Source organism: Podarcis gaigeae (genome assembly GCF_964106915.1).
Source record: "Podarcis gaigeae genome assembly, chromosome: 3".
In the NCBI taxonomy this organism is placed as follows: domain Eukaryota; kingdom Metazoa; phylum Chordata; class Lepidosauria; order Squamata; family Lacertidae; genus Podarcis; species Podarcis gaigeae.
Window position 1 is genome coordinate 93,409,374 of NC_139680.1, and position 24,847 is coordinate 93,434,220.

The following is a 24,847-nucleotide window of genomic DNA, read 5'->3' on the forward strand; positions in this document are numbered from 1 at the left end:
CAGAAGAGGTCGGGGGACAGACTATCCCCGGACCTGGTCTGAAGGCGGTTTCCATAGGAACGCATTAATTGATTTTTAATGCATTCCTATGGGAAATCGTGCTTCGCAAGACGAAAAACTCGCAAGACGAAAAGACTTGCGGAACGAATTAATTTCGTCTTGCGAGGCACCACTGTATACAAATCATGATATGCACAACCAAGACCTCGGAAATTAAACAGATAAAACTCAAGAAATTCATGGCAACTTACTTTTCTGTGAGTTTTTAATATTTTCATTTGAATATCTGTGAAAAAAATGAATTATGTCTATTAATAGGAAATTATCATATTACATGGTTGAAAGCCACAAGGCACAGAAAATTCCATTGCATTTCGTTTCTATATATACTTTCATTTATTGTTCATGGTTACTCTGGCAATTTCTTCAAAATCCAAGATTGCAGTTTGTCCAGCTCACTTTTGTTTAGTTCATGATAAAGGTTTGGCAAGCTCAGAAACGTAGTCGCTACTCCCAGGGATTTCAACATCTTGTTGGTTTCTTCACCCCACGAATACAGAACCAATTCATCAGCAGTTCCATGGCACTGAAATAACTCTGGTGGTTCCCTTTCAATTTTCTTCAGCGCCTGTTAGTAAAGGAGACATCTGTGTTGTTACCACAATAGAGAAGTGAAGGGAGATATTTTACAGTGGATACCCAGTGATCCACCTAGATTAGTGAGTGCATGGAATATCCAGCAAGTGTAAGGAACTGAAAAGATCAATAAGCAATTGTCCACTGCTTTCTACTTTCAGACCATCATTGGTCCATCTAAGCCCGTCATTGTTTACTGTGATTAGTAAAGTGTATCAGAGATCTTAGCTTTAAAACTGAGACCACTGAGTAATCATTATCTTTGCTCAACTAAAAGATATTGAAAAGGGAGTGTACGGGGTTCCTGCCACTTGGGGTTTACACTCTGGCACAACCTTCTGAGATTTTAAATGGCCACAATGGGACAAACAGTTAGCAAAGAGTTCGGTACCCACCTGGTAAACAGCAGAGGTCTTACTGAGGAAGCTCGAAAGACCAAACACTCCAGCTACATCTTGGTGGTACCTATAGGCTAAGTGCATTGCCATGCCTCCTCCCATTGAAAAACCACCTATGGATTTTTAAGGGGGGAAACAATGTTAAAGCAAACATTCAGAGCTCTGAGAAACTATTGGAAATGCTTTCAGTGATGACTTTCTGCTTTCTGTAGGAAACGCGTCTGAACAAGCTAAAACTTAATCAAGTTGTACAGACTGTATCTTTGTTCACAAAGAAAAAGTCCATATTGACTGCGATGAACACTTGTGATTTTTAATCAATCTCTGCCCCACAATATATTTCACTGTATATAAGGACTGTATAGTTTCAGTTGCATAGGGATTCCAAGGGACTGTTCATACTTTTAGACAAATCAATTAGACTTCTGGTTTACTTGGTGCCCCCTCTTTTTTTTTGGCTTCTCAAAGCATGAGAAGGGGAAAATGTCGCTAGACTCCAATTCCCATCAGCCCCAGCCAGCATGGTCAATGGTCAGGGATGATGGGAGCTTGAGTCAACCTCTGGATGGCCACAAATTCCCTTCCATGTTATGGTGAATTATGAAGACCAAACCGGAATCTAGCAGTTCAATTCTATGGAGGCTTAATGGGGGTTCATCCACACTTCTGTGTGGTCAATGTTTTATACTGCTTGTCCCATGGGTTCTAGGCAAAAGTCTGAGAGGTTCTTTGTTAGCCCCACTACTTTCCCTGGGAAAGCCGATGGTTTACTGCTGGATCAGAACGGACGTCAATCTGCAGAAAACCTAAAGAGGTAAACAACAGTTTTCCCCGGGGAAAGGCAGAAGGATGAAAAAAACAACCCTTTCAAACCCATGACTTGAAACCATGGGAGCCCAAAGAAGTGGCACCCACTATGTTAAACAAGGCAAATATACAAAGGTCTGCAGTGTAAAAGTGCAATTTTGTGAACTTATATGTGGAAATAAATCCCACGGAGTTCAACAGGACTTAACTCTCAGGTAAACATACAGGGATTCCAACAAAAAAACCCCCAAAACTGCTTCCCATTTGTCTCATGGGGGCTGTAGTACAAAATCTCCAGGTATCTTCCGAAAGAACAGGTCTGCTATGAAAATGTAGGTATGAACGACTATTACACACTTGGCTTTTTTCAAAAAGAAATAACTGCTCACGAGTCCTCTACTTATTTCCTTATGCCCTCCAGCGAATGATGCCATCACCGCAACACTTGTAAAAATAGAGTGGACAAGTTTCGCTCTGTATTAATAGATGCATATTTATGGTCAGACGCTGGTGCATAGGGTGCATACATAAAACTAAATACATTTGAATGTTTCAGAATACAGAGGCAACATGGAGCACACTGAAAGCTCGTTCTGAATTTGGAAATGATTTGCAGCAGAATCCTTTGCATGTGTATTCAGAATTAAGTCCCCCCGATATCAACTGGCCCGGCTCTAAGCTAAGTGTATACAGGATTGCAACTTCTCTCTCTCTCCATCTCTTTTCTTTTTTTTTTTCTTTTTAAAATTCACTTACACTGGAGCTCACAAAGCAACCTAGAATTACTCACTGGCAGCGCCTGATAATGCAGTCACCTTCTGTGAGGACAGAAAAGCTTACGGCTTTCATGTGGTTCCTGCTATTCAGGAAAAAACCTGAATGCCAGAAGTTGGTTTGTTGAAATTTGGTTTTGTAAGTGGAAGCCTGCAGCTTATTAATCAGAAAAACATGGTCTCTGGGAGAATTATGGAGAGGGAAAGCTTTGCAGGCCCCTAGTCTGGAAACAGTGGGTATCATTGAAGGTAAAATCCTGTGATTTCAAAGCACCATTCTTACCATGAAAACCTGCACTAGTCCTGCATAAGCTTGTGTTAGCATAATATGGATGGCACAGTCATAACAAGAGAGTTTTGGAGCCAATTTTCAATGTCTAAAGTGAAATCTAAAAATAAAATGTATATTGCAATAACTAGGGAAGTATGAAATGGACTTGTCAGTGTCAATTTTGTATGTTTCATTTTTAATTCCATTTCATACTGTTTCTGCAGAAATCTATAGCGTTTTTAAAAGTAATTCTTAAAGTTGCTTTTAAATACACATGTTATCACAGGTTATCTCAATGCACTCATTGCTAAATGTCTTCCCAATAAACTCACATTTGTTATGTATTTTGCTAAGTTTGTTTGTTTGTTTTGAGCCATGAGCTCTATTGCAAAATTTGAAGATGTATGTATTTGCTACTTAATGCCCAAGTGGCTTCTGGTCATTACGTGGTATATTAAGGATAATTACATTCTGATCAGTGTATATATTAGTCCAGGAACTGCATATTAGATCAGTTTGCTTCTTATTATTAAACAAATTTACAGCCCACTTTACAGCATAAAGTCATCAATGCAGTGTGCAATCAAAAAACATAATAAAACAGAAAAACACAAGCTCTGAAAACAATAAAAACAATTCAACACACCCTGAAACACAAGAAAACCATCCCTACAAGTTCCAAAACCAGCAAAACAATTTCATCATAAAATTGATATTCCTTATATGATTGCATTACATGTCAGGAGAAGCCTTCTTTTAAAAAAATGCCTTGTGGACCAAACAAAATTCTCTTCCCTCTCTAACAATAACACTTCACTGGATGGACAAAATATGTCTGTCCAATGATGTCACTGTAATACCATACAGACTGAGACATACAAGGTTTGTTTAATCATCTCAGTTATATGTGGTAGGTTGCTTGTGGCAAAAAACAACAGAACATGGTGCCTTGAAACTTGGCTGTGACTACAATCCTGGTACAGTGATGCTGCTTAAATCTTACTGAAGTGAGCAAGTTTACTGTGCATACACTTGCAGCAGAAATACAGTGGTTGCCGTTTAAGTCTGAAATTGGCCACACATAACATAATGGGGGCATTTGGCACAGAACAGCTAAGCAGAGCAGTTGCCCCAGTCAAGTTATTTCAATGCGTTCAGTGCAGGGTGTTATTCAGTAACTGACAGTACCCTTTCTCATTCTTCTTCGTCATCCTGTCCAGACCCAGAAGCCAATGAATATGCCAATATTTATAGGAAACACGGCAACTTTCATATTCCTTCTCCCATGGCTCTGTAGCTACGGAAGAAGCCTAGCAATCAACAAGAAAGTAGTTGTGTGTCCTGTGTTATTGTAATGAAACAAGGGGTCAAAAACCATGCATGTATTCCTTGGCATTCTGTCGAGTCTACGGCTCTGTCACAGAAGGTTTATTTTCATTGGCTGCTTATGAAAGTGACTACAGGTGGCAGGAACCCATTGGCTTGGATCAGCATTTCTGTGGCGTACCAAAGAAAGGAAGAAATAAGGGAGAGAGAAAAAATGGTCCTGAGAAAACTACAAGAGAGGAAGCGAAGACTTCGAGGGAGAAAGCTAAAAATCATATATGGTTTTGCTCCACTGCCAGTACAGCAGAGGTAAAAACTGCAGCTTGCACCCGATCCTGCAATATATTTGACACAAATGGAGATAGGGAATTTGTGGCCTTTCAAATGTTGTTGGACTCCAACTCCCATCAGCCCCATCTAGCATGGCCAATGGTCAGGGACAATGGGCATTCAGTAACATCTGGTGAGCCACAACGGAATATTTTCCCAGAATGGGGAACAAAGTAATAAAGATGAACTGAGAGAATGCAATATACAAAAATAACAAAATCATAGCAACAGATCCAAGAAACAACACATTTAACAATTCTTACCTGATTGAAACAAGCAAAACTACAGTGAGGCCAAACTTAAAATCTCTAAATACCTAGGTAAACAAAAAGAAAACAAACCAAGAAACACTAGGGAACATTCTAACCGATTAACCAACCAATAGTCATAGCCAGGGCCATCAGTTATTAAGAGTTACAGATAGGTAGCCGTGTTGGTCTGCCATAGTCAAAACAAAAAAATTCCTTCCAGTAGCACCTTAAAGACCAACTAAGTTAGTTCTTGGTATGAGCTTTCGTGTGCATGTGTATCTGAAGAAGTGTGCATGCACACGAAAGCTCATACCAAGAACTAACTTAGTTGGTCTTTAAGGTGCTACTGGAAGGAATTTAGTTATTAAGAGTGACTAGTTGCCCATAACGTGACTTGGTATGCACAAAGATGAGACTATCTGCTCATCTATTGTCCAGTGTATTCTTATATTCTTCTCTGACTAGGAGCAGATCTCTGGGGTCTCAGAGGTCTTTCGTGACAAATGCTTTGTGATCCTTTGAAAATGCAAACAAACCTTGGATGTCAGGGGTTGAATCTGAGGCCTTCTGCACTCAAAGCATGTGCTCTGCATTGAGCTATGGTCTGTTCACCGTATGCACAGAGAATGAACTTAATGTGCATTAGCGTAACGTATTTAAATAGACAAAAAAGAAATGATGCTTAAAATCTGGCAGGTTGTTGAAAATGGAAAAAGTGACAATTATTAAACCAAGAGAAAACTTGGCTCTAGTCGAGTTATTGAAATGATGCTTACCAGTTGAATTACAGTTATTATTTTGTCACTTATGTAAAAAAAAAAAGAGAGAGAGAGATCTTAAGATACAAGATGTACTCACTGCATTACTTTATTCTTATTTTTAAAAATGGTGTGGTAATTCACCTGCTCTTTTTAAATAGCTCCAAAGGAAGTTTTCCTTGGGCAGCCACCAGTCAGCTCAGCCATCTCTGTGAAGCAGAGCGGTTCCACGCAAAAACATATTCTCCCAAAAGTGAATTCCCAGACAGAAAATGTCTCTCCAGAAGAGCCCCCTCCAAGACCTTGTTTTTCTGGGCCTTGGTGCAATGTGCTGTGTGTAGCTGCCCTACCAGCCGGCCCTATGGAAGACACCTGCTCCTCTTCATATGCTTCAGTGTCAGCAGGTAAAGTGGCGAAACCAGATCAAACAGACTCTGTGGACCATTTCCCACAAGCCAGGGCAAGGAGCCACCAAGGCAAGGCAAACAGGGCCCTTCAAAAGAGCAGGGAGTGGCCAGATCCAGAAAGAAAACAGGCAAGGAGTATTTTGGCTCCATCGTTCAGGATCTTGGTGGCATCTGGATAGGATTTTAGACATTCCCACATTAAAAGCAAATTTTCTCAATATTGGATTATTCATTGGTGTGCTCTCAACACCAATTTCACTCAAATGTGAAGAGAACATTTTCCTCATGTGAGCAATCACACACGAAGAGAGGGCATAGTATGTTGTCAAGCTATGGGCTGTATTCTATCCATAGGTCCCATCAGTGCCCAGATTTACTTTCCCCATCTTTCCTCTGCATGCCCCACACCCTCCCCAAATCAGCTCCCCTAAAGTGTTAGGGGGCTCCTATTTAGGGGGCATGGATGGGGAGAACGTTCTTTGGCTCAAGCAGAAATCCTTGCACTGGTGGAACATTCACTTTGCTTCATCATCCCTTCCCCAAAGCACTGGGATAGCCCTGGTAAAGTCCTGGATAGCCCCTTAATAGTATTCTGATGTACTGATTGTATTGTGTTGTAACCATTTTACTGGAAATTGCTATGCAATGGAGGGCAGTTCATAAATGAAATAGGGTAGAATGCCGTGTAATGTTAAAGAATCACTTGTCTGTCCTTTGCTAGGTCTGCTAGTGGTGTTTGCTTGGAAAAAGCTGGACATTAACTTCCTTCTGCCTCTATACCACATACCCTCACATTTATAACATTGTTGATGTTAATTTTTTACATCTTTATTTTGGATCTTATGATTTATGTGGAAATTTTCCAGTTTATATTTTTTGACGTTTTGTTTACTGTTTCGGACTAGTTTTGTTATGTTGGCGGTTATGTAATTTTTTATATGTTGTAAGCTGCCTTGCACATGGTTTCAACTTTGGAAAAATTAAATGATTGATTTACTCCTGTCAAATCAGCTTTGCACTTAGTTTTTGTGACCCCCCCCAGTCACTAGCGTACGGGATTCAAAATAGTTTTTATATTTGCATTTTTGTTATTGTATTGTGACATTGCTTCAAGATGCTTCATAAGAAGCGATTCATAAATGAAGGGGGGAAATTATCATCTCTTTTTTAAAAAATCCCTACAATAGTGAATTGAAGCCTGGTTTAGGCTGCAGGGTCAAAATCAGAGTTTCCCAAACTTGGGTCTCCAGCTGTTTCTGGACTACAATTCCCATCATCCCTAGCTAGCAGGACCAGTGGTCAGGGATGATGGGAACTGTAGTCCAAAAACAGCTGGAGACCCAAGTTTGGGAAGCCCTGGTCTAAATGAATACTTCACAAGCAGCTTCCTCTCAAAGCGTAACCCCTAGGATTGAGCCCCCTGTTCTCGGTTCATGGGGGAAGAAGACACAGTCTTTAATTAAAACCTAGCTAAACATTAGTCCTGACCACCCCCCTCCCCAAATTGCTTTGGTGCTGGATCCAGTTCGGGGGGGTGGGTGGGATCCCGGATAACTTAATAATAATTAAAGAGCAACAATAGTTTCCAAGTAAAACATATTTCCACAAAAATAGGTTCTTGTGCAAATTTCTCACGTGTATTCTGAGCCTCGTCTAGAGGGCATTTGAGCAGTCACAGAGTTTGTGTAAGAGATAGACGACATTGGCCTCAATCCACAAGGCTGCTGCCCTGCTCAAGTCTCGTCAAAACTGACTGGGAGCTGTGGAAGGGGATGACCATGATGCAGGAATGGGAGAAGGCAGCTAGCACTGCCCTCTCCACCTGCTGTGTGGGGGAAAACGGCCATTTAATTCCTCTTTTCCCAGAAGTAATTTGCTCAGTGGCCATTCCATCACACAATTAAACTTTGGTAGCCACAAAAAGTCAGCATGTTTACTTAGGCCTTTTCACCTATTTCTGGCTTGCATTGCCACAATTCCTATGAAACAGAAACAGTGCTTCTACTGCCTCCCAGGCACAGCATCTCATTCCTCCCACAAGTGTGGTGTTGCATGCAGCAAAGAAAACCCAACACATGGGCACCAGCTTGCTCCTTGCAATTGGGCCATCCAATTGAATCTCATCCCTCCCTATCCCCTTTTTTATTATGTCTATTAGGAGGTTAAGCCTGCAGTCAGAGACAGCATTGTTTTCTTAATCTTAACTTATGTACTGTGCCTGGAAAACCTGGAGTGCTTTCCAAATAAATTAGCATTATTCTTGTGCAGTTGCTAGCTCTTTCAACAGAGTTCTGCACAGCAGAACTTCCCATTTTCAGATAATAAGATGGAATCTGTTCCAACTACTGCTCTGCTTCTTATCCCAACTGGGATGCAAAGAAAACCTATGTCAGGTGGTGTCAAGAGAGAGAGAGCATATGCCTGCCCCGTTTTCTTCAAAAGACCCATCTCAAATGAAGCTGATGATGGGTCTCCTCTTTGCAACAGAACCTCCGTGTTACGAACTCTGGTGAAACAGAACTTGCTTCCAACTATAATGGCTGAAGATAGCACCGAAAAGACATTAGCACAACCCCTACCTAAGCATTCAGGGATTCCTTGGCTGCTCAAAGCCTCTATAACCACTCACCACATTCCCCGGTTTGGCTCCACTCACAGGATGAGCTCTCTTACAAATGTCAAATATTTTCTTCTTTCTAAATCTTACCCAAGAGTATCCTGTTCTTTCCAATGCCGCTTTTAACTTCATCATCAATCAAACTCGTAAGTGCTTGACACATTGAGTCAATGGTTTCAATATGTTCCGGGCAATCATTAGAGATCTTATATCTGTCATGCCACACGTTGGACAAGGACCCTCTCATCGGTGTATATGGTCTGGAAGAAAAGTCGATGAAAAAGGTGTAAGAAGAAAACTGTAATATATAGCCATGGAAATCAGGAAGCCATGCTACGCCCTAGGGCCTCTCCATGTGTGCCAGGGTGGGGGTGGTGATGGATGGCTGTCACTCAGCCACCCAGGTAAGGCTCAAATTACGGGTGGCTGTCATAGTAATTTGGAGGGAATGTATGTCAAGAAGGGATGCCTGCGTAAGAGAAAAAGTCCATTGCCCCAAGCAATTGTACCTAGATTGGTTCGTTGTTACAACTCATCAGATCTTACAGAGTGAAAAAGGCAGTCAAGGGGAAAGCCTGAGATTTAGGGTAGAATAGTAAGCTTTACTTAACACCAAGAACTTGGACCAATGGATGGAGCCACAGACCAGATTCGGCTTCAGGTTCTCTTTACAGCTATGAATACAGCAGGTGGATTTAGTTTGCTGTTTGTATCACGTTCCTAATGGAGATTTCCACAAGGTGAACAAGACCATATTTACTTTGAATGCAAAACATACGACAGAAATTCTTTATTTGGCTTTTTAAACCCTTCCAGTAATCTGGACCACAGGCAGCCCTGGTATTAAGATATACGGTAAGTGGAGCTGTGTATGTCTGTGTGTGATACCATTAAGACCAGTGTACAAAATCAACCAACCAACAGCACCACCATATTGAATTGTTGGGTGGCTTTGGAGACTAGGTATCTGAGATTCTCTCAGTTTAGAACTAGGAGATTAAAAAGAGCCCCAAGTGTACCACGTCTTTCTGCTTATAGCAAAACTTCAATGTGTTTTCATAGATTATATCAAATTGCCATGTTGTATCCTTGGGGGTCCAAAGATTATACCAGCACATGAAGGTGGTGAATGGATGGAAGGATCCTGAGTGAGAGACAGGGAAGGGAAGACCTCCCAGGTTGAGAGACTTGGGAGAAGAAAAGAAAGCTCCCAGGTGAGAGCTGGGAGGGTCTACCACTTTCTGTGTGAGACGGGAGTCAAGAGATCCCTTTGAGAGAGGACTCTGTGTTTTCTTTTCTCTTTCTCTGTTTTTATTTAGATAAGTTTATTTTATCTTATTATATCATGGAAAAGCCTCCAAGAAAATCTTATGGGAAAAGAAAAAAACACCCTCAAATTGCTCTGTTGTATGCTCCCTTGGCAACATCTGCTTTAAAGGTAGCATATAAAAGATTCTAATGAATAATAAATACAACTTTTCAGTGCATGCTCATTATTTCCTTGGTTGCTCCCTACATGGTGCATATTGGCCCATTCCTATATGGGATTGCATCCCTTTGGATTAACATTTTCAATAGATGACTTGAACGGCATCTGTAAATGTGGTTCCTGCTTAATGACAACTGGTGGCCTGATTTAGGAACTGCAGATGTACCAGAATTTATACTTGTTGACTATGGGGTTTGTAACAGCTTGCAGGTACGGCTTTGGTTTGAAATTGCAGTGCAACTTCCCACTAAAGGAGACAGTTTGCAAACTTTCCATCCCCATATTTCTATGCGACTGAAACTATTCCATGTTAGATGTATGGAACCTGTGTTCAAGGTGGCTTATAAATACTTTAACCCAAGAGCTGTCACCACTGTGTGTGATTTGATCTTCATTAACCCAACGCAAGTGGCTCATAGTTACCACAATGCACATATGGAACTCCCCTTTTCATATAGAGCTCCCCTGTTCTTTTCAACATGTGCAGCCATTCCTCCAAAAGTCTGTATCCTTTGCCTCCATTAACGCTAACCGTACCCTGCCTGACCCTTTTGCACATGATCTGCTCTTCTAAATCAGAATGCAAGAGAAAGTTTAGTTCAAAATTCGTGTGCTTAAACAGGGGGTGCTGTCCCCTTCTCATCTTTTTTTTTTTAAGTGTAACAGAAAGAAGAATTTGTAGCTCACTTCTTCCAAGAAGCTCTGGAACTCAGCCTAGTTCCAGGACCATCAATCCAGTTTAGCAGCAAAATAAAACATTTGTCAGGTAAGGGACGATACAGTGTGGATCTGAAGCCTAATTTTAATGGGCAATTAGGCTGTCAGATGGTACAGAGAAGCAAACACTGCACCTTTTTATTATTTTTTAAAAAGAAGCAGCCAGCAGAGCCTTTTCTTGCAAACTGTGTGTGCTAAATCTGGGTAGACGTGGCTATAGTAAAGATGCCATTCCTTCAACAACAGAACAAAGAGGTTTCTTTTCTTTTCTTGACGCCCCTCTTTGTGTGGATTAATCCGCTGGTACTAGCTCCTGACGTCTCTTGGCTCTCATCCCATTGGCAAAAGAAGCGTTCACCATCAGCACCGATGCCAACGTTTTCAACTACCACTCTGAAGAGCAGATTAATGTATGTGCACATGCAAAAATAACAATCTAAAAATGTCAGCTCTGCTTCTTCATTGTAATAAATGCCGTCTGCTGAAATTTCTTCTGCTTCCATCAGCCCTGGGCAGAACCTAACCAAAGTTACACAATGTTTAAAGTGTCCCCAATTTCAACGCGAGTTGATTTAACCACTTGGCCCAAGATCTCATCCATTTTAGTTCTTCACCCATCAAAGATGGATGCATATGCTTAATTGCTTTCCTGAATCTGCGCCTAAGGCTTTGCAGTAAGGTTTTCCAGTTTCCATGTCCGTATGCTATAAAGCCAAGCCGACTTCAAAACCTCAAAACATCATTAAAAAGGATTAAAATAATTTCTAACACAAAAAAGAAGTCTTCCTCTACTAGAAACAGCCATATACTTTAAACCTGCCCCTGTATCACTTCATTGGCTCCAAACCTTCAGAAAATTTAGGATGCAAGACTTAATGGATTGGTTTTAAAGTATAAGATAGAATGCATTTCAGGTTTATATTTATGAAAGGATAAAGCTGGCAATCTAAAATTCCTCAGGGACTATCTAGGCATCCAGACTTTTCAATAAACATATATATAATATTAAAAGCTGGCAACCCACCGAATATTACACTGTGAATGCCTGAACCAAGAGCAACTAAAAGACTCCAGCAGAGGAGGGACGACTCAGTACTTGCACTTGGGGAATCCTGGGGTAACTAAGATCATTTTAATCTCTTTACTGCATATCCTCCAGAAGCAAAAACTACAATGTCTAAGACAAAAAGAAAGAATTCAGGTACACCTGGCGCTAGTTTTACTAGCTTCCTCCTGGAAGAACTGATTTACACATCGGTGTAAACACGGCTCTTTTGTCGCTCTACTTGATTTCCGTATACTTGGATGATCGGCTGTTGGGTTTTCCTCTCTGTATGGTCCATTCACACATGTAAGTCATCACTTGATCTTGTAGTTATAAAAGTACTGAATAAAACCATAAATGAGTGGAGCCTCCAAAAGAGACACCAAGGAAAATAGTTCTTGCCTCTTGGGGTTACCTGGATGTTGTGACAAGAAATAACACATTTCTGGATAAGGAGACAAATTGTAAGGTGCCCATAATATAGAGTTCTAAAATCTCTAGTGAAATCTTGCACAACTGGGCCCAACAGGGCTTGGGTTTTGCCTCAACTGGCTGAGAACCCATAGCCCTCCAAGTGTTTGACTACAACTCCTATATGTGAGCTCTCTAACACTGCCCGCCTAAAAACCATCCATTTGCCAAAAGCAAAGAGATCCAGTAGAAAAGAAATGCAAAGAGACTTGAACTTCTCCTGAGATTCATTGATGGCACCACAAAACATAACCAAAGTACAGGAACCCCTGACTCCCTTGTAGACATCTATAAAGATCTCAATCTATAAAAGTCTGTGTTGGTTGAGGTTGGTGAACAGAGATGGGAATTAATGAAATATTTGCTTGAGAATATGGGTGGGTACTATGCACTGGAATCTTGCTGACACAATTTTACTGATTCAGCCCAGTTATGATTTTTAAAAAGCTAATGTGGATCAAGTAGCTGCCAATATACTTGAAACAGGGCCAAACTGACTAGTGTTGGTGCCGACCTTTAAAGACCTAAACGGCCTCGGCCCTGTCTACCTGAAGGAGCGTCTCCACCCCCATCGTTCAGCCTGGACACTGAGGTCCAGCGCTGAGGGCCTTCTGGTGGTTCCCTCACTGTAAGAAGTGAGGTTACAGGGCACCAGGCAGAAGGCCTTCTCGGTGGTGGCACCTGCCCTGTGGAACGCCCTCCCATCAGATGTCAAGGAAATAAACAACTATCTGACTTTTGGAAGACATCTGAAGGCAGCCCTGTTTAGGGAAGTTTTTAATGTTTGAAGTTTTATTCTGTTTTTAGTTTTCTGTTGGGAGCTGCCCAGAGTGTCTGGGGAAACCCAGCCAGATGGGTGGGGCATAAATAATAAAATTATTATTATTAATTAGTGATTCTGTACCGTGGCCAGAGAAGGAGCGAGGGACCTCCTATGAGAAGCTCGAGGTGGGGTGGGTGGGAGTCTGCATTGCTTTGTAAGCCATTTTCCACAAATATTTACTCAAATGAAAAGAGATCAAAATTCTTTGCAAAATGTATCCTGAAAAGCACGTAAGTTATCTGTTGTCTATTGAAAAGAACACATGTAGGGTATCTCTGTTTACTGATAGGTTAACTCTGGATTTGCAGCAGGAAGAATTTCAAGAAGGAAATGCTACATAACGCAAAGATTCTTTGACCTAGATTTGCCGAAGGGAAACATAAAAAGGTATGGCATAGTTATTTCAAAAAAGTGGAGACGACATAATTTTAACTTGACCACGTTAGCTGCTACAATGCCAATTTAAACTATCACTTTCTATTGAACAGAAAGGCTACAACAAAAAAGGAGCAGTATTCTGTTCAAATTTAGACATTCAAAAGAAAACCAAAGGCTTAAGTCACACTTCCAGCAGCTGAAACATAAATTTGCAGCTATGCCTGCCCTGTTTGCTTTTAAAAACCACTTGGACAGACGTGGCAGCGCATGGTATTTTTTAAAGCCCTGACTTCAGTTACAGCACATTTACTCACAATGATTGAAAAGACAAAAAAGATTAAGATTGCAATCTTATGCAGTTTTACCTGCAAAAAAGCCTCACTAAACATAGTGGGGCTTGCTTCTGAGTAAGCATGTCTTTGATTACGCTAGAAGTTATATTTAACCACTGAAAGTTGATGCAGTTGTTATTTCTACATCTCCCTTAATTCAATGACTCATGCAAATGCAAACCGTAATTCCCAGCCGGTAAGTTTGCCAGCATTTGCAAAAGTATCGTTGGCCACAACTATGAACCTTCTAGAACTCTGCTTTCGAAAAACACATCCCTTAAATTTACCTCCTGCGTGCGAACCAGAGGGTGGGAGGCTCCCTTTTAAGTTGTTATTGACTATAAATTCCCATCAGCCACAGCCAGCAATCCCAGGGATGGGTCAGGGATAATTGGGGGGGGGGGCACAGTTCCTCATGTCAGATGTAAACACTGGCTAACACACTATGTCCTTGGAGGCTTTTGGACCCAGCGACAGGAGAACCCTGAGAACAGTACATGGGCAGGGGGAAGTTGTTCCGGCTGGATTGCTTGCATGGAAGGAAGGAATGGAAAAGTGTGATTCTCCACCCCATGAGTCTTGCGGTTCCTTCAATGCTATCACTTGTGGCCTGAATCAGCGCAATGGACACAATACGTGTGTTAATTGGCTTACCCATGCTAGAATCCCTGTGTTACCAAGTGCCGGCTTTCTGTGAATGAGACCATATAACACCAGTCTTGGCTCCCAGTATGTTTCCGAGCACAATTCAAAGTATTGGTGCTGACCTTTAAAGCCCTAAATGGCCTTGGTCCAGTATACCTGAAAGAGCGTCACCACCTCCATCATTCTGCCCGGACACTGAGGTCCAGCGCCGAGGGCCTTCTGGCGGTTCCCTCACTGCGAGAAGCCAAGTTACAGGGAACCAGGCAGAGGGCCTTCTCGGTAGTGGCACCCGCCCTGTGGAACGCCCTCCCATCAGATGTCAAAGCGATAAATAACTACCTGACATTCAGAAGACATCTGAAGGCAGCCCTGTTTAGGGAAGCTTTTAATGTTTAATAGGTTATTGTATTTTAGTGTTTTGTTGGAAGCCGCCCAGAGTGGCTGGGGAGGCCCAGACAGATGGGCAGGGTATAAATAATTTATTATTATTATTATTATTATTATTATTATTATTATTATTATTATCATCATCATCATCAGCTGGACTTCTCTTCCTTTCCTTCTGATGCTACTATGGTTTGTGTGTGTATGTGGCTGGCCTCTTGGTGGTCTCTGTGGGATCTGATTGGCCATTGTGAGAACTAGACGGGCTGCTGGCCTGGTTCAGCAGTCTCTTATGTGTGTATAACATCACACACACACACACACACGAGGGTAACATGTCATGCATCTGATGAAGCAGACTGTAGTCCATAAAAGCGTACGCCATTTTCAATCTTTTAGTCCTTAAGGGGTCACCTTATAGTTCCTGTTGCAGCACAAAAGCATGCCTGTCATAGCACAGTTTGGGAATCACAGATTTACACCAAATTCTGACTGTGGGAAGACAGCCTATACTTAAAGTATGCCCCACAGATGTTTATCACATTGGTTGATGAGTTTTCCAGGCAAACTCTGCCATGCTGGCCTTGTCGCTGAAAGTGAGCTGTGGTTGCATTGCTTAAAAAAAAAGAAGAAAAAAGGCTCTGCCTACTTTTCACACAGACCTGGCAAAACCTAAAATATTCCCACCCACAAATTGATGCCTGTGCTGCAATTGGCATGCTCTATATGCTAATCATTGACTTAGTGGCACAACAAATCTTAGGGTTGCACAGCTGGCCTGCTGGCACCAGGGAGACGGAATCTGGTTAATTCCAGTAATTCAGATTAATTAATTAGTGGATCAAAGAAACAGCTTTCGAGAGCCAACTAAACACCGCACAGAGTGTTATGCTGCATTAGCTATTTCTGCCATTCACCCTGATTGGGCCTTCCTCAGCTTCATTAATAAAGCTCTCAACAGCGGCAGTACATTAGAGCCCAAAAGAGAGAGAGAGAGAGAGAGAGAGAGAGAGAGAGAGAGAGAGGAAGGAAGGAAGGAAGGAAGGAAGGAAGGAAGGAAAATGGCTTTAGAAAGGTTTCCTCTGATCTCTGGGAAACAGTGACATCAGACTCACTGCAGGTAACTCTGGAAATGTGAACGGGGTTGACAATTTGCGAGAGCGCTGAAGCCAAAGATCCTAACGAGAGCCATTTATTTAAAAACAAATATAGAAACTGAGCATTAATTTTTATTCTTCTCTAGGGGGTAATACAGTGGTACCTCGGGTTACATACGCTTCAGGTTACATACGCTTCAGGTTATAGACTCCGCTAACCCAGAAATAGTACCTCGGGTTAAGAACTTTGCTTCAGGATGAGAACAGAAATCGCATGGCGGCAGCAGGAGGCCCCATTAGCTAAAGTGGTGCTTCAGGTTAAGAACAGTTTCAGGTTAAGAATGGACCTCCGGAATGAATTAAGTACTTAACCTGAGGTACCACTGTATACACATGTGCACATGTGAGGGGGGGGGGGAGGCACAATTACATGTACTGCAAAATCCTGAAATAATTGTTCTAATTTTTTTTAAAGAGTAAAAAGCTTTATTGTTCCACTTCAAAAAGCACTTGCATATATGCTCGCTGGAGGCTTTGACACAAAGATTTTTTTTCAGATGGAGGATGCTGGATTTATCAATGGACTAGGGAACCTGTATTGCTATTCATACTGAGGGATAATTCATTGAGAACCTCAGTACATATTGAAGAGCAGAGGTGGAGTGTTCTGCCCTCCTCCTATAAGTGGTTAAATATCAGAAGTCAAAGCCTTCCTCTGTCATCAAATAAACACAGTATACAGCTTACTTACAACTTGCCCTCACACTGGGGGTAAATGCAAATGTCACAACATATCTGGAGAAAAGTAGTTTTGCAAATTCAACTTAGGACATATCTGCAAACCTTTATGTCAATTAGTTACAACCTTAATAACAAACAGTTTTTAAAGAAGGGAATAAAGGAAGGCTAGTATAAAAATGCATTAAAGAAATACCTGGCAGGAGCTGTTGGATAAATGACTTTTATATGCTGGAAAGACAAATCGTGACTCAAAACCCCTTTGATCCAGTCTCTTATTCCTTGGCCGGTATCACCTAAGTAATACAGAAAGATAAAGGCTACTTTAGATATCTACACAATGCCAAAGGCCAGGCCTTGTTCTACATAATACACAAATATAGAATTGCATTATCAAAGAGAAAAACAGAACGTCATCTGGGCAAAGGTGCTCAGCCTTATTGGATTTCATGATAACTAACCTCTCAGTGACCAAGTTCAGGTGATTATTCCAGGCTCCATATGCTATGGAGCTGGGACTCCACCCCGAGTGCCCTGCCTATTCTCCTGTTATAGATTAGTTTTTGTGCAAAGATCCTGGCTTGTATTCAGCCAGATAACTGATGCAGGGAACGCTGCCTTAATGTCAGTTAACAAACCACAGAAATAAGTCAGGATCACATTGTCCAAAGATTACCCCAAACAGATTCCCAGGTGAGCACATGTGGTTTTGTGATAGTTGGAGGACTTTTGTTTCCCACTTTTGCCAACTGGTGAAACAAAAGCTCCTCTTTTATGAATAACAATTATAAATTATGAGTATATTGGAGGAAAATATTGTAAGGGAAAGGATGGCAAGTCAGAAAGCTTAACAAGTTTGCATACTTGAACTTCTCGTAGGAACGTTTCATAACAAGAGGAGCCAATGGACCATCTACTCCCATTGAATCCTTCTCTCACAGGGGCAAACCAGATAATGCTTTTTTATTATTAGATTCTTGTTGGAAACTGGCAAGCAGGACAAGAGCAGTCTCCCCTCCAAAAGATTCAAGCAACTGGTAATTAGCATGACTTTCTTCTGTCTATGAAAGCAGAGCACAGTCATCATGGCTAGTACCCATTGACAGCTCTCTCCTCCTCCATGAATCTGTCCAATCTTCTTCAGAAGCCATCCATTATTATTATTATTATTATTATTATTATTATTATTATTATTATACCCCATCCATCTGGCTGGGTTTTCCCAGCCACCCTGGGCTGCTCCCAACCGAATATTAAAAACACAATATAGCATTACACATTAAAAGCTTCCCTAAACAGGGCTGCCTTCAGATGTCTTCTAAAAGTCTGGTAGTTGTTGTTCTCTTTGACATCTGGTGGGAGGGCGTTCCACAGGGAGGGCGCCACTACTGAGAAGGCCCTCTGCCTGGTTCCCTGTAACTTGGCCTCTCGCAGTGAGGGAACCACCAGAAGGCCCTCGGTGCTGGACCTCAGTGTCCGGGTAGAATGATGGGGGTGGAGACACTCCTTCAGATATACTGGACCGAGGCCGTTTAGGGCTTTAAAGGTCAGCACCAACACACTGAATTGTGCTCAGACTTTGTGTGTCCGACTCTTCGTGACGCCATGGACCAGAGCATACCAGGCACTCCTGTCTTCCACTGCCTCCCACAGTTTGGTCAAACTCATGCTGGTAGCTTCGAGAACACTGTCCAACCATATCGTCCTCTGTCGTCCCCTTCTCCTTGTGCCCCCCATCTTTCCCAACATCAGGGTCTTTTCCAGGGAGTCTTCTCTTCTCATGAGGTGGCCAAAGTTTTGGAGCCTCAGGTTCACGATCTGTCCTTCCAGTGAGCACTCAGGGCTGATTTCCTTAAGAATGGATAGGTTTGATCTTCTTGCAGTCCATGGGACTCTCCAGAGTCTCCTCCAGCACCATAATTCAAAAGCATCAACTCTTCGGCGATCAGCCTTCTTTATGGTCCAGCTCCCACTTCCATACATCACTACTGGGAAAACTATAGCTTTAAGTATACGGACCTTGGTCGGCAAGGTGATGTCTCTGCTGCTCAGGAACGTACTGGGAGCCAATGTAGGTGTTTCAGGTCCGGTGTTATATGGTATTGGCGGCCACTAACAGTCACCAGTCTAGCTGCCACATTCTGGATTAATTGCAGTTTCCGAGTCACCTTCAAAGGTAGCCCCACGCAAAGCACATTGCAGTAGTCCAAGTGGAGCATACACCACTCTGGCAAGACAGTCCACAGGCAGGTAGGGTCTCAGCCTGCATACCAGATGGAGCTGGTAGATAGCTGCCCTGGACACAGAATTGACCTGCGCCTCCTTGGACAGCTGTAAGTCCAAAATGACTCCCAGGCTGCGCACCCGGTCCTTCAAGGGCAGTTACCCCATTCAGGATCAGGGAGTCCTCCACACCAACCTGCCCCCTGTCCCCCAAGAACAGTACTGTCTTATCAGGATTCAACCTCAATCTGTTAGATGCCATCCATCCTCCAACCGCCTCCAGACACTCATACAGGACCTTCACTGTCCTCAGTGGTTCTGATTTGAAAGAGAGGTAGAGCTGGGTATCATCCGCATATTGATGAACACCCAGCCCAAATCCCCTGATGATCTCTCCCAGCGGATGCATGTAGATGTTGAAAAGCATGGGGGAGAGGACGGAACCCTGAGGTACCCCACAAGTGAGATCCCAGGGGTCTGAACACTCATCCTCCAACACCAATTTCTGGATACGGACCAGGAGAAAGGAGCGGAACAACTGTATAACAGTGCCCCCAGCTCCCAACCCCTGTAGACAGTCCAGAAGGATGTTATGGTTGATGGTATCAAAGGCCACTGAGAGATCCAGCAGAACTAGGAAACAGCTTTCACCTTTGTCCCTAGCCTGCCGGAGACCACCGACCATCCAAGTGGTTGGCCATCATTGCTTCCTGTGGCATTGAGTCCCATAGTTTCTGAGTCATCCAGCATGCAGCTTCATTTCCCAACCTATCATTTAACAATAGATTATGAAATTTCCCCAGGCCAGTCTTTAATGCAGTGTTTCCCAACCTTGTGCCTCCAGATGTTTTTGGCCTACAACTCCCATCATCCCTGACCACTGGTCTTGCTAGCTAGGGATGATGGGAGTTGTAGGCCAAAAACATCTGGAGGCACAAGGTTGGGAAACACTGCTTTAATGTATATTAATGGGAGTGTCCAAGGTGCACACCAAATCTTTATGGTTGATGCACGTTCAGGCAAAGAGCCTTGCCTACCCTTCATGGCCCTCCAAATATTGTTGGTCTTCTGCTTCCAAAGCGGCCAACCTGATACCAATGTGAAGCGGACAGGCAGGACCTGAGCACAACACTGTCTTCCTAACTTGGGATTTCCAGAAATTGGCATTCAGAGGTATAATGCTTCTGGCAGTGACTCATGGCCTGATACTGTGCCGTCCCATCCTTTGGTCCTCTTTCCCTCTCAGCTGCAACATCCTGAAATCTACACAGCAAGGGGGTATGAGAAAAGGGACTCAAGAGTTCATACTCTGAATAATTTTTCACTTGAGGAACAGATGTTGTCTCTGGGCCTCGTACTTGCAACTACAGCCTCCCCCCCCCCCCCCGATTTCCATGAAAAACGATCCCTTATAAACACAAGTTTACACTCAGGTAGTAAAAACATTTTAAACAACTTTAGAGTGCTATAACCCCTTTCACACTTTTTGTGTGTGTAAAAAAAAAAAAGTTTCTTTAAAACCACATCTAAAAGCCTTTGATCTAGTCCACCTACGCAAACACTACAAATGAAAGGGCTGGAAGAGGATAGCACCTGCCGAGGAATAACAATCTCAGCATGCCTGTGGTCAGGTAAACAAGGTAGCCCTAAGGTGATGAAAGTTTCACAGGCGCTAAAGTACTCTGAGGCGGAGCACGTGCTGTCCACACATACATCCGTCCCCCAAATCAACTTAAAAATCAGTGCAAACTGAAAGGCAATGGAAACGCGGAAGGCACGCACTTCTAAGGTGAAACTGCTTTTGGTACTGTTGTAGCTAGGAAGTGGATATCAACGTGGAGCAAGATGCAAGTCCACAGGAAGAATGTCAATCGGACCTATCCCCCTAAATGCACTTCCAGACTAATTTCGGGTGGGATTCAATTATATACTGTCAAATTCCGGTTGTGCAATTAAAGGCGATTTGTAGCTCTTGCGCAACAAACCTGCGTCCCCAATGGAACTATTGTTTTTAGCTTTAGTTTTGCAATAAGGAAGTCACAGGAAAATATTGTCCAATCTCTCTGTAAACAAACAAGCCAATACACAAAGAATGGGGAACCTGGTGCCCTGCAGCTCCTGCTGGGATTACAGTTCCTGTCATTCCTGGCTATTGGCTATGCTGGCTGGGACTGATGGGTGACTGATTCCAGTAACACCAGAATGGCCAATTTCCCAAGCCCATTTAAAAGATCACCACCCAGATGTAAAATGACAGGTACACCATGCACTTGAAGCACACCCAATACTCATTTAAAGCATGCAATTTCCTCCAAAGAACCCTGGGAAGCATTGCTTGCTTAGGGTGCTGGGAATTTTAGCTGTGAGGGGGAAACGGCCCTCTCCAGGATGGGGGGGGGGGAGTCACGTGCTTTAAATGTACACCGGATGTGCTTTGAATTCATAGGCACAACTTTCATCCAGCAATGTGCCACCCGAGGGCATCCGCATCTCTGCCAATTCGTCCAGGATTGGCAGGAATTCAAGGAAGAGCTGTGGACACTTCCTTGGGAGCTGGCGGGAGGTTTTTAAGCAAAGGTTGGACGGCCATCTGTCATGGATGCTTTTTGATATTCCTGCATTGCAGAGGGTTAGACTAGATGACTCTCGGGGGAGGGGGGCTTCAAACTCTACAACTCCATGATTCCTTGCACAAAGAAGGAACAAAAGCCAGTATATATAAAACACCCAACTCTCTTCTCCCTACGCCCCTTTCTGTGCGCCTTTGCTGTGAAATGGCACCGCAACCAGCCCACTCCCTTATTGGCGAAGCTTGGGGAGGCTTCCGCGGTGGCGCCCCCTGCAGACCGCTCTGCGGTCGGACTCATCCACCTGAGCCGTGGAGGAAGACGACGGAAGCCGTGTGTCTCCCCGCGGGGGCCACCACGCTCCTCTGCAGCGCCGCTGGAGCCGCCATGGCTGTCCCAACCCTCCGGAGAAAAGGGGCGGCCAAGGCGCACAGCGCCGGCGCGTCGCAGGGAAAGTCCGCGCGCTTCCATTGGAGGAGGAAGCCCTTTGCGTAAAAGCGCAGGCGCGGCTGCCGCTCTGGGTGAGGAGGCTGGGGAGAAAAGCGAAGGCGGGTAGGCTGCGCAGCTCCGTCCAGCGCTGGGTTAGCGGTCCTCAGCCTGTGGGTCCCTAGATGTTGTTGGGACCTTGCTAGCTAGGGGTGATGGGAGTTGTAGTTCATCTGGGGACCCACTGCAAGCCGTGGATTGAAATGCGCCTAACTCCGCGTGGTTTTTCAACGTTAGAAGGAGACGAGGGGAACTGCAGGGGAGAGTTGCTTTTTCCTTTTTTTAAACAGTGCAGTCTTAACTTAACATCAGTAATTCCCATTGACATCAACGGGGCGTATCCCAAGGGAGTCGTTATAGGATTGCAACCTGATTGCTAAGCAATACCTGGAAACGCTTCTCTGATCTGTAAGCTGTTTCTGCTAGTCAGCGATGCGATTCTCTGTAGGTAGCACGGGCAGGAGGGGAATGCGCTCTCCCCAGGGCCTTGTTTTGTTTCGTTTCGTTTTCTTATCAACATACAATTAAGGGTTGAGCCCTCATACTTAAAGCAATTGCCAGGGTTGAGCACAGCGTGCGCATTAACGGTAACACAAATAAAGATGGCGATCGTGTGCACACTTTCTTGGGCATAAGCCCCACTGGATTCAGTGGAACTTCTTTCTGAATAGAGAAGCAGAGAATGGGGCTGTAAAGGCCTTGCAAAGGAAGAAAAGGGGTTTTTTTGGGGGGGGGGAGGCGGTCTGAAAAGGTGGCAGAGGGGAGGTGTGTGTTGGAAAGGGTGGGAATGCCAGCAGTAGACCAGCCCCTATTTGCTTAATTTAGTCCTACCATCCTTTCTGTCTCCAGAACTCTCTTAATTCCTCCTTTGTGTGGGTCATGCTCCTTTAAAGTCCCAGTGCTTTAACATGAGGGGTTTTTTTTTGGGGGGGGGAGGCTTGTATTTTTCTGTGAAAGTCTTCCCAGTAAGCAGCATGCCACCTTCAGTTTTTCTGTGGGAAAAAGTAGAAGGAACTTCTGGAGATGTTTGCTTTCATTAGCAAAAAGGCAGTTGCAATGTGGATTGATAATATGCAGTAAGATAATAGGCAGTAAGGTATGTAGGAGCCAGTGTGGTGTAGTGATTAGGAGCGGTAGTCTCGTAATCTGGGGAACCGGGTTCGCATCTCCGCTCCTCCACATGCAGCTGCTGGGTGACCTTGGGCCAGTCACACTTCTTTGAAGTCTCTCAGTCCCACTCACCTCACAGAGTGTTTGTTGTGGGGGAGGAAGGGAAAGGAGAATATTAGCCGCTTTGAGACTCCTGAAGGGGAGTGAAAGGTGGGATATCAAATCCAAACTCTTCTTCCAAACTCTTCTAGGTGGCGCTGTGGGTTAAACCACAAAGCCTAGGACTTGCCGATCAGAAGGTCAGCAGTTCGAATCCCCGCGACGGGGTGAGCTCCCATTGCTCGGTCCCTGCTCCTTCCAACCTAGCAGTTTGAAAGCACGTCAAAGTGCAAGTAGATAAATAGGTACCGCTCCGGTGGAAAGGTAAATGGCGCTTCCGTGCGCTGCTCTGGTTTGTCAGAAGCAGCTTAGTCATGCTGGCCACATGACCCGGAAGCTGTACGCTGGCTCCCTCGGCCAATAAAGTGAGATGAGTGACGCAACCCCAGAGTTTGTCACCACTGGACTTAATGGTCAGGGGTCCCTTTACCTTTACCTTAATAGGCAGTAAGAAAGTATTTGGTTGAATTTCACTTAATCATAAGGGGCACAGCACTGGAAGGTGCCTTGTAGGACCAGTCCAGTAGTCTTCAACCTTTTCCAACCTGGAACCTGCCTGACATTTGGGAATTCATTAATTCCTTATCATCTGTTTCTGTTGTGCTGCTGCAAACCACCTTAGATCAGGCCATGACCCAGTAGCTGAATACCAATGAGCTAGTAGTCTAACCCTCTAGAAGGGAAGGGTCATAGCTCAGCAACTGCTTTGTGTGCAGAAGATCCCAGATCCAATCCTTGATGTCTGCAGGTAGGCCTGCAAGATACCCTGTTGCTGCCTGTCTGTGTAGACAGTACTGAGCTAGATGGTCTGATTCAGAGTAAGACAGCTTCCTGCGTTCCCTTCTCACAGCAGGGAACCCATCAAACAGCTGTCTAGGCTCGGTTTGAGGACCTGAGTTTGAAGTGTTGGAGAGTCCATTAACATACTAAGGAATTGGGTCTCTTGCTAGGCTTCTCTTAACATCAGATATGTCATCTACTGTTCAGCTGAAATATACGTACCTTTCTGAAGATGGTGGCAGCTGCGACAGCCATTTTGCCCACTGTTGTTCTACTCGGCGTTGGGCTTCTCACCCCCTGTCACCATAGTCTCTCTTCCCCCACAGCTGTTCTCTAGTAAGCTTTTGGAGAGACCCACAATGGTGGGGCAAGGAGGGCATTTTGACTTCACCAGCACTGCATCAAACTCACTAGGACTCAAATGCTTAAGGGCTTGCAATCTTGCTGTGCGAGTGTTTTTGCATGTCATGCAGCCTGATCCTGTCCACATTTCTCCCTCCTGCTTTCTGCCTGTATTCTCTACGTTTTGCTCACACCTTCCTTGGCAACTAACCATACGTCCTTAGGGAGGCCCGGTGCTCACTTTGAGAATCACTGCAATTTGTTGAAGGCATTTTAATCGCCTTCATATGTGGATTAGTTCAGAAAACACATGTGAAGTAAGCACTTGTCCAGCCCCTCCCTGCTCCCATTTTTATACTTCTGGGAGCTCATGTTTATGGCTTCCACATTTTGCCATTTATTTGCCTAAAGTGGGGCGGGGATGTATTGCCCTCCCCCAGTTTATGTGCTGCCATAATAGCCTCCCCCCTCCTTTCTTGTTTTGTTT

General features: G+C 43.7%; 1 protein-coding gene across 1 annotated transcript; it reads right to left on the reverse strand.

The window, feature by feature from the left end:
- Positions 1-247: 247 nt before the first annotated feature.
- Positions 248-21,950, reverse strand: LYPLAL1 (lysophospholipase like 1). The gene is made up of 5 exons (XM_083733830.1): positions 21,788-21,950; positions 16,890-16,989; positions 8,665-8,834; positions 1,032-1,147; positions 248-628 (listed from the first exon to the last, which is right to left on the reverse strand). The coding sequence occupies exons 1-5, from the start codon at positions 21,870-21,872 to the stop codon at positions 410-412; spliced, it is 690 nt and encodes a 229-aa protein (XP_083589956.1). The 5' UTR covers positions 21,873-21,950; the 3' UTR covers positions 248-409.
- Positions 21,951-24,847: the final 2,897 nt, after the last annotated feature.

What these genes read in the sequence shown, in the direction of transcription:
- LYPLAL1 (XM_083733830.1), bottom strand. Translation starts at nt 21,872, where the DNA reads ATGGCGGCTCCAGCGGCGCTGCAGAGGAGCGTGGTGGCCCCCGCGGGG. An exon ending in CGTCTTCCTCCACGGCTCAG is followed by an intron (nt 16,990 to 21,787) that starts GTGGATGAGTCC and finishes TGTATTACTTAG; the next exon opens with GTGATACCGGCCAAGGAATA. An exon ending in AAAGAACAGGATACTCTTGG is followed by an intron (nt 1,148 to 8,664) that starts GTAAGATTTAGA and finishes AAAAATCCATAG; the next exon opens with GTGGTTTTTCAATGGGAGGA.